This window comes from Takifugu rubripes, chromosome 12, assembly GCF_901000725.2.
Source record: "Takifugu rubripes chromosome 12, fTakRub1.2, whole genome shotgun sequence".
Taxonomy (NCBI): domain Eukaryota; kingdom Metazoa; phylum Chordata; class Actinopteri; order Tetraodontiformes; family Tetraodontidae; genus Takifugu; species Takifugu rubripes.
Window position 1 is genome coordinate 10632406 of NC_042296.1, and position 9658 is coordinate 10642063.

At 47.5% G+C, this 9658-nt stretch overlaps 1 protein-coding gene across 1 annotated transcript in view; it reads left to right on the plus strand.

Annotated features, from left to right (window-relative positions):
* ext1b (exostosin glycosyltransferase 1b) overlaps window positions 1-7587 on the plus strand; it is a 71760-nt gene extending 64173 nt beyond the window's left edge. The window contains exons 7-11 of the mRNA XM_003969253.3: window positions 405-500; window positions 3932-4021; window positions 4624-4784; window positions 5271-5442; window positions 5823-7587. Of these exons, the coding sequence (XP_003969302.1) occupies window positions 405-500; window positions 3932-4021; window positions 4624-4784; window positions 5271-5442; window positions 5823-6008 (705 nt within the window). The 3' untranslated portion in view covers window positions 6009-7587. The remainder of the gene's footprint in view (window positions 1-404; window positions 501-3931; window positions 4022-4623; window positions 4785-5270; window positions 5443-5822) is intronic.
* The last annotated feature ends 2071 nt before the right edge of the window (window positions 7588-9658 follow it).

Below are 9658 nucleotides of genomic sequence, written 5' to 3' on the forward strand. Positions count from 1 at the left end.
ATTAAAGATGTCAGCGAGCAGAAGGTTAACTCTATTTGATGCCCTCTGACCTTTAGCTTGGATAACCAGGGTCATATATAGCACGATGCAATCCTACAGGAAAGCACCAGCAGATTCAGGGTAGATCGACCCTGCGAACCGCAACCGCTAACATTTGGTAGCTAAAAATGAATCCTGACAGTGTGACATGATTGATTATGGGCTGAATTGTTCCGACCACTATAACTGTCCCGACCCCGCCAGCTCTATAATAATCAGACTGTAATAAAGTGACGTTTGCTTCGCTGCAGGTCACAGATGCGTCGCATGTTCAATGAGGCGCTGCCAGTTTAGGCTGTAGGAAACCGAACTGGCTCCATTGTCGTATGGCCCAGGTTTCTTCAACCCTTTCTTCTTTCCTTCAGATTATTGTCCTGTGGAACTGTGACAAGCCTCTGCCCGCCAAGCACCGCTGGCCCGCCACCTCAGTGCCTGTCATCGTCATCGAGGGAGAGAATAAAGTAAGACTCCTCGCGCGTCGTGTCCACTCTTAACTGAATCACTTGTGCTGCTTAGGGTTTGTAAAAGCCAATGAGTTTGAAATGATTTTGCCTTGATGATGTTTGGACTGGTTTTAATTAAGGCTCAGTAATGGAATCATACTTTGGGAGGCTGATGCGTATTCAAAGTTAAGGAGGTCATAGTGTGCAACCACATAATGGCATTAATTTAATTGAATATATTTAGTACACTGTGTTTAGTTTTTATCATAATAGCTGCAAAATAATAATAAAAACTGAGCTGCTTTGAAGAAATAAAGTGCAGTTAAACTAAACAGAATCAATATCCAGCCCAGAAGCCATGCCCAAGATCCAAAACACAGCCTCATATATGCTCCAGGTTGGGTTGTTTCGTAGTCCTCCTAATAAACCTTAATCCTCTCATCCATGTTTGTACTCAAATCTCATTATTGCATGTGTTCAGGGCTCTAGCTGAAGATTATGGTTGGTGTTAAACAACCAACCAGCAACTTTGCCTTATTTATCAGGTGTTAAACGGATAAGCTGGGTATTATAGAAACCCATATATGTCATTATACCTGAAATATCACGCTCCATTTTCCAACAGGAAATGAGCAGATTGGAAGTGTGACCCCAGATTAACAGAGTTCAGAGTGGGAAGAACAGAGGTGGAGTTTTTCAGTCTTTTCACGCATCAAAAGCATGCGGACTCATCAACAGAACTCTCATCTGCAACGAAAAGAGAAAGTTGAAAACTCAGCTCCACCAACACCAATGTTCTGCTCTGCACACAGCTTGGAAACGGTGGCAGAGATGTTAAGGGATTCCAAAGGGGGGTGAGAACAGCTGCTCATCCAGCAAGCTAAAACATTTAGCTTTTAGCTGGAGGGCCGTTCTTCAGCGTTAACGTTACTGGTTCCATCTCGGCAAACAGAGAAGCGTTTATTTTCTCTACAGTGTGACTGACACTGCAACGCCGCATGTTTATCCCATAGCTTGGACCCTGCAGCGAGACGTTGGCCCGAACCCCGCGTATTTATTGTGACAGCCTCATTACTGTTTGGAGGGAGACGCGGCTGTGTGGCGGGTTTGTTGTCAAAGTCAAAGGTCACATGTGGACCTACCAGCTGATGTTTGCCTCTGGTTGTTGCTGTCAGGGCTCACATTAAACGGAATCACCTGCGATCTGAGACAGCTCCGTTTATGGTTTCCCCTCCCCCCGTTGCCCTGAGTGGTTTCTCCCAGGCTGTCAGTCACCACAGGCGGGATCAGGCTGTTACAGTAGGCGTAGTGTACTTGTCTTCTGTGTGTGTGTGTGTGTGTGTGTGTGTGTGTGTGTGTGTGTGTGTGTGTGTGTGCGAGCGAGCCTGTGGTTTGGTGCGTTTACTGTGGTGAGCCAAGCTGTGTTCCTCTACTCCACAGTGAAAGAGGGTTTTTAAAAAAAATCTTTTCCTTTAGTTCTCTCCTTTCTTCACCATCTCTTTCAACATATTCCTCCCTTTACTTCCACTCTTTTTTTCGTCCGTATTGGCTGTCCCGTCATTCTGTTTTGACTCCTGACTCTTAACTTGAACACGTCGGTCTTAACTTGTACCTTCCTGCAGGAAGTTTCGCTCACCTTTCAAGGTTGAAATCATCGGTATTCCTAACCTGGATTTACTCAGTTCAAACCACCCCCCCTCCTCCCCGTCCCCCACCCGCTAACCACCGTCACCACCCACAACTAGTTGAATGTGCAGAAAGTGCTGGTTTTCCACTGTCCTTCAGAGAGGAGGTGAAGAGCTGCAGGCAGCTTTCTGCTGCAGGAGCTCAGTCCTGGAGAGCAGCAGGAGGCCTCAGGCTAATATTTCACACTTCTAGCATTACAAACCATCTGGGCTTTGAAAACACCAGCGTCTCATCCTCCTTTTTCTTCTTCCTCTCATCTCTCTTGCTCTGACTGTACCACAAAGGCTTTGCTTTGGGTTTTTTTTTAAACTAGATAGTTTCTCTGCATACATTTACTGCAGTAATAATATCTCCACACGTCCACCTCATGTGACCTGTTTGGTGGAGCGAAGCCCAGCAGATGTGTGACGAAGCAGCTGTGAGCTCCGACGGCCTTGAATCAACATCAGCTGCATTTTTGTCCCGTTTTCCCATCGCATCAGGCTGAATAATGATTCTTTCTGAAGACTTCTCTGCCCTGAAAATCATTAGTGCTGTGGGAGGAAAGAGTCTTGACCCCCAGTGGTGGGGGGTGGGGGGGTAAAGCAATAATAAAGCAGAGTTTAAGTAATTATTCATGCTGATTTGGATGCTTTCTGCACCGTTTGCATCATTGCACAAGTAACATCTAAACTCAGCTTGTTGAAGATGCAGTTAGTCTCCTGGCAGAATGAACTTACATGTTAATGTAGTGGCCTTTTCAGGTGCACTTTCTAAAGAACTCTTTATCTGCCAGAGCGGCGTTGAGTAATCAGGCCGCCGGTCTTTGCAGCGTTTTGTGTCTGCCATTAAATGGCTGGTTGGTTGGTGTGGGAGGCAGTTTGAGATGAAGCTCGCACCCAGCTTACAGCAAGAACCCCGGTTTTCAACAGGAAGCCACTGTTGATGCATCAGAGCTTTCTTTCAACACACCAAATAGTTTTCATGTAAATAATCTCAAGAGTGTGACCCCACATCCTCCCACCAGTCACACTCGCGCTGCGTTTCCAGTAACTGGGTTGACCAGGCATGACAGGGTTTAGTTTCATTTGCTGTTAAATACACACAGAAGACGGTAAATCTGAGCCGTGTAGGACACATGATTTAGGTCTGCCTGATGTTATTGATTTCAATTGGAAGGACGAGGCTCAGCTGTCACGGAAACACGCACCGCCATCTGTTGATGTTGTGGCTTCCCGCACGTCTCATCATCATTTATCAGCAGTCATTAAAAATTTATAAAGCTTTCATTCTTGAATTCCTCCCAGAATGAGGCTCAACTGCACCGATTCTGTCTCCAGCTGCTTTTGTCCTCCAGAGTTTTCGGTATTCACACATGCAGCAGAGCAGGATTCCTACAGCAGTGGAATCAGTGGCGTCACATGACTGCTTCACAGCCTGGTTGAGTCATGCTGCTTCCATCCCAAAATATATCCAAAGGAAAACCTTGTGTTCACTGACTCAGGACATGAGGAAGTGATTACTGGGTCCCTCCAACCCTGGGAAACTTTTTTGGAATTTCCAAGATTAGTAAAAGGATGTGGGGGTGGAAATTGGACCTTGTTAAGTTTGATTATCTGGATTATTTTGAGCTGACGTCAGATTCTAAACATATATAAAATAAACTCACGATGTTTGTGCATTTAATCATCTGTTTTATACTGTTTGTGAACATTTGAAGTGTACATCATGAAAGATGACACGTTTGAAACAGGAAATCTGACTGAGGTCACTTCCTCCCACAGGTGATGAGCAGCCGCTTTTTGCCCTATGAAACCATCGTGACTGACGCTGTCCTCAGCCTGGACGAAGACACCGTGCTGTCCACCACAGAGGTTTGTGTTTCCTGTTTTGGTGTCCGCCAGACATTCGGCTGGTGTGCATTTGTGGAGCTGCCTCTCAGGAATGAAAACTGTGGACGTTGACTTTACACCAGCGCACAAGAAGGACTGATTAGAAGAGGTTGCATCAGCCTCCTGATTTACAACTGAGATGTTCCAGGCATTTCTGGTTTTTCTCATGATGCTGGGACTCTTCCCCGGTGCTTTTGGCACAGCACCATGGGAAGCCAGATGCTGAATCTGAATTGCCGATTGTACCAAAGATTGCGATGGCACTGAAAAGGAACATCAAGTCCCAAACGCTGAGCCCACTCACAGTTTTACTGTCAACACAGCGGGAGCGAGAACACAAACAAATCCAAAAAGAAAATTGTTCACGGCTCGAAACAAAACATCAGCCAACATACCCAGAAGCTTGGAATTTCCTGTTTAGCTGTCCGTGAACGTCACTTTAGAATAAATACCAACAAAACTGAAAGAATCATCCTGTTCAGATAAACTTCAAGAACTTCCACTTCTGTAGAAGTTGCAGATGCATAAGATGCTGTGTGTGTGTGTGTGTGTGTGTGTGTGACCATTGTGTATCTGTGTGTCAGGTGGATTTCGCCTTCACCGTCTGGCAGAGTTTTCCAGAGAGAATCGTAGGTTACCCTGCAAGAAGCCACTTCTGGGACAGCAACAAGGAGCGCTGGGGCTACACATCCAAATGGACCAACGACTACTCGATGGTGTTGACCGGTGCCGCCATCTACCACAGGTACAGTGGTCTCGTCACGGTCCTCCTCCAGTGATGTGACGCGAGTCCGTCTCAGTTCCTGAACTCACTCGTGCTCTCGGTTTTAACATGGCGTCAGTCAGCTGCGATGGAAACCCTCCATTAGGCTGGAGGCAGCTAATTACTGCAGCCACACATTTAATCGCTTTCAGTCGATCCAACCCCAACTGGACCATCGGTCTGCTGACGCCTCCTGACTTCCTCCTGGGACACAAATATCTGCCACGTATTGTTTGCCTCTCTGCAGTCATCTGTGGCCTTCAGATCAATCAGGGCACAGCCAGTAATTAGAAGTGGACTATATCATTTACTATCTACATGCATGTTGAAACCTTCATCAGCACCATGTAAACTGCACTGTAAGGTTCTGAGGCATGTAGCAGAAGCAGCAGGTCTAACAGAAAAAGCCTCCAACTGAGCAGAAAGACACTCGCTGCCCTCTTTTTAGTCCGCTCCTCTTCCTCACAGGTATTACCATTATCTCTACACCAAATTCATACCCACAAGTTTGAAGAACATGGTGGACCAGCTGGCCAACTGTGAGGACATCCTGATGAACTTCCTGGTGTCTGCTGTCACGAAGCTGCCGCCCATCAAGGTCACGCAGAAGAAGCAGTACAAGGAGACCATGATGGGACAGGTACACCCCCCACCCCAGCTCAGACTTCCTGACCTCAGGGACGTTGGTGTGTCACCAGCTTAACAGACAACAGATGATTTATTCCAGTTCAATTCTTCAATATGACCTGAAGGTTAACAGGATAGATCACTCGGAGCAGACAGGCGAGCAGCCGTGATTTATCGCACAGCTGATCAGTTGATGATTTGCTGATCAACTTTAATGCGGTGCTTCTCTAATAAGTGTTAACAGTGATGCTACTGTTGTTGCACTATAGTAGTAAAGTCTGAAGACCAATATCCCAGAACGGCTCCTTCACTGATGTCACACTCCACAATCGCTTCTCAAGCATTAAAGCTCACAAGAAAACTCTGAAATTCTTCCTTTTTTGTTCCCACCAGTCTTCCCGAGCTTCCCGCTGGGCCGATCCGGACCACTTTGCTCAGCGACAAACCTGCATGAACAAGTTCGCCAGCTGGTTTGGCGGCATGCCGCTGGTGCACTCCCAGATGAGGTTAGACCCCGTCCTGTTCAAGGACCAAGTCTCCATCCTGCGTAAGAAATACAGGGACATCGAGAGGCTCTGACAGGACGGACGCCTCCTGAGCGGAGACGCCGTGCAGGGGGAGGCGCACGACAGAGACTCTGTGGAAGGCAGAAGGAGTTGCACACCCACGGCCTGGGGGGCGGCGGGCGCCACGGCTCGGCCTTCCACCGAAGACGCTGCGCCGCCGCTGCCGCCGCCACAGGGACTCGACGGAAAACAAGCGGATCCGAGAAAAATGGAGGAATTAACAAACTGAGAGACGAGTCGATCCGTGCCGAACACTCTGCGCCACACTACTGACGAAGAACTCCTGCTCTCTCAGCAGGAGGAAAGGTGTCTGCAAAACCCGTCAGCCCCACCCGCCGTGAATCCCACCGGTTGCCCATAGCAACCCCCCGACCCCCAACGCATCAGGATGTAACCGGATTGGCGATCGAGCCTTTGACTAAAAGCATGTTCTTTGGGTGGTCTTATTCCAGTTGGGATGAAACACTCGAGTGTTACTGCTGCCCCCTTTCACCTCTGGGAGGTTTGAACTCATCTTAGAAATTTTCTCTCTTCAGGCAGAAACAGTAAACAGCCACATCGGCCCATCTTACTGGCCAGGCAGGGTTTTGCAGCGGAGCGGTGATGACGTCCTGAAAGTGCGAAACATCTCGTCCGTCCTGCTCGTTCCTTGATGTGCCGATACGCTCTAATAATGGTCTTTCATAATGGGCTCTTCTCCCGGAGAGACGTTAGAATAACATCATGTTCCACAGCTCATCGTCCCATATTCACCAAGGCAATTGTACTTTATTTCCACTAAACTTTTATTTTTCCCTTTAAACTCTCCACTCTCTCTCTGTACGTGTGTGTCGCTCTGTGTGTGTCTGTGTCTGTGGGTGTGTGTACGCCTTGAAATGTTGCCCTTGTAACCGACCATCAGCTCAAGACGAGTACATTTTCCCTCCACTGGAATGAACAAAACGAACATTTCTGGAAGAAATGGAGCAGAACGTTGCTTTTTAACCCAAACTCGTTTCTCCCATTTAGTTTTGCCTGCTTGAACTGGACACGGTGTCTTTACGGGGAAATGGAAGTTTGTGTTTTTCTCATGCTCATCACTTCAGAGGAGTGCTTGTGGGCCAATTCTGCCATCAGGGTCATGGCTTCAGATCCCATCACTTCACCAGTCCTAAACCCACCCCTGGTTTCCCACAGTCTCATATCAGCACCACCTTGGGGCACCTTGATGAAAGATTTTATGATATGGCTTCAGTGGAATCTGTGCTGTTGCTGGAGGCCTCTAACAGATCAGGGTGAATGCATTGCCCCCCCCACCCCCCAAACATCCTGCGCCTTTATCACTTTTCATCACCGCTCATGTGCTGATCAAACCTCCTGCTGACATCAACCCCTTTATTGGCTTTGGACAATTTCTGACATCCATAAAACCAAAAACACGAGAAAAATGCTCATCAAAGCAACACCTTTGGGTGAGATAAAGTGTTGATAGTGGGAGGAAAATGAATTCAATGAAAGATGAATCCGCTCTAATTAAGCATGACCAGTCAGAACCAAAGCCTGGTTCTAACCCTGAAGGATCTGAAGCACTTTAAAAAAAAAAAAAAAAAAAAGCAGCAGAGTTCATGGAGAGCATGTTGAACTTAAACAAAGGTCATCGTTTAAGTCATAAAAGCAACATAAAGAAGACAATTGATGACGTGACACTATATTAGTAGTAATGATATAAAATGCTTAACGCCCCCCCCCCCCCCCCCAACCCAGTGTGGCTCCTGTTGTGCAGCTGCATCGTAGCGCCTGTGCATGTAGCATGTGGCGTCTGGAATGCAGTCTGGATGAAGCAGCATGCTCTCAGTGGCCTTTCTGTCAGGACGTCTTGCAGCTCAACGTCTGTCATCAACACGATCAGAGTTTTTCTGTCATTTGAGTTCGTGTCAAACGTGGCGACACCGTTGCCCATTTCAGTATCATGTCACAGCCAGTAGCCATCGTCTTCTTATTTTTCATTATCATCTACGCTTGGGGGGGGTGGGGGGGTACGTGATTGTGGGAAAGATGCCGTTCCTGGTTTTTACCCCATCGTTTCTGAATCGCTTCTTGCATTATAGTCACTTCAGTTAAGGAACCACAACCACCAGCTTTGCAGACGAAAGCTCCAGTTATTTCAAGTCGCCACCATCTCAGCTCTGTACATACATGGCATATATTTATTTTTTTGAAGACAAAGACTGTACGTTTGAGATGCTGCGGCGAAGACTGATCCTGCATCGCTGAGGGGAGTTAATGGTATTTATTCAGTTTATTTTCTTCACGCTGTGCACGTTAATCCACAAAGATGCCAACATACAGCTCATGTTCTGCTTCACTCTGCACTGGTTTTCCAGAGAAGCATACATCACACCGGTGCGGCGCTCCCCAAGAGAGACATAAAGTTTTCATAACACGGCTTTAAAACACTGCATACGTCGGTGAGCCGGAATTGGATTGCACCATCTCGGCTCTCTGTGGGAGACAAAATGAAAAGTCCCAATAAAGAGCAGGCTGAGCGAAACACGGGAAACACTAAACAGCAGGTGGAAACTTTTTCACTTTCACTTTCTGCTGCAGCTTAGTGCATCGGAGCGACGCAGCCGAGGCCTCGCAATGTGCAGGAAGAGCCGAGTGTGATTGATGTGGTCCAGGAAAACCTCTGCACCAGCCGCTGTCATCGGATCAGGGCTTAAACTTTATGCAAGTTGTGCTTCTGCTGAAGCCGAAATGTGTGTAAATGTCAAACGTGTTGATTTGTGCCTTTTTGTTTTTTCTTCTTTAAATCGGTGTGTAAGTTCTTCACATGCCGACGGTCTTGACTTTTCCAGTGGGCGAACGGCGACAGCACCCCCCCCCCCCCCCATTGTCACCCCCATCTTCGTTGCTACGGTGACGATATATGACCACTGTTTGGGATTATTTATCAGACGACGGCTGTGTCACGATGGCTTGTTGAAGGACTCGCTGGGGTCCCGATGCCTTCTGCTCCCTCCTACCTTGTAATTAAGAGAAGACTTTTATAGAGGTCACAAATGAAATAGATAAATGCCAATTTTGTAAGAATGATTTATAATAAAAAAAATTAAACTCATATTTGATTATAAAAGGGCTGTTGTTTATCTGTGACGCCGCTTGCATGGCCACCTTTGACCTCCTCCTGCCCCCTCCTGCACAGCAATAAGGGCTCAGTGCTGCGTTGCCCTCAGAGCGATCATCACGTATCAGACAGCTGAGGAGGACTTTGTTTTATTCTGCTCAGGACATCGATTTTCCCTTTTTCCCTGCTAAAAGCTTTCTTGGTGCAGCATCGGTCTTCCCGTGACTCCCCAAGGACAGCGACCTCATAACACGCAGGGCGGTGGTAGCTCAGTCTGAAGAGGACTGGGCTGAGAAGCAGAAGGTGCTCAGTTCAAGCTACGGACAGCATATGGGAAGGTGCTCTCGTAGTAGCGGGAGGCATTCAGAGGATTGCTGATGTACCCTTGAGCAAGGTACCAAACCCACAAGGGCCCTGTGATGAGCTGGCAGCTCACCCAGGGGCGTATCCTGCACCCTCCCATCATCACAAAACGGTCGGTGTGAGCCCAGCTTTGCTCCCAGAGCTCTCCTGCATGTTTCTGACATCCGTCTAGGTATCATTCTGATGGACGTGGA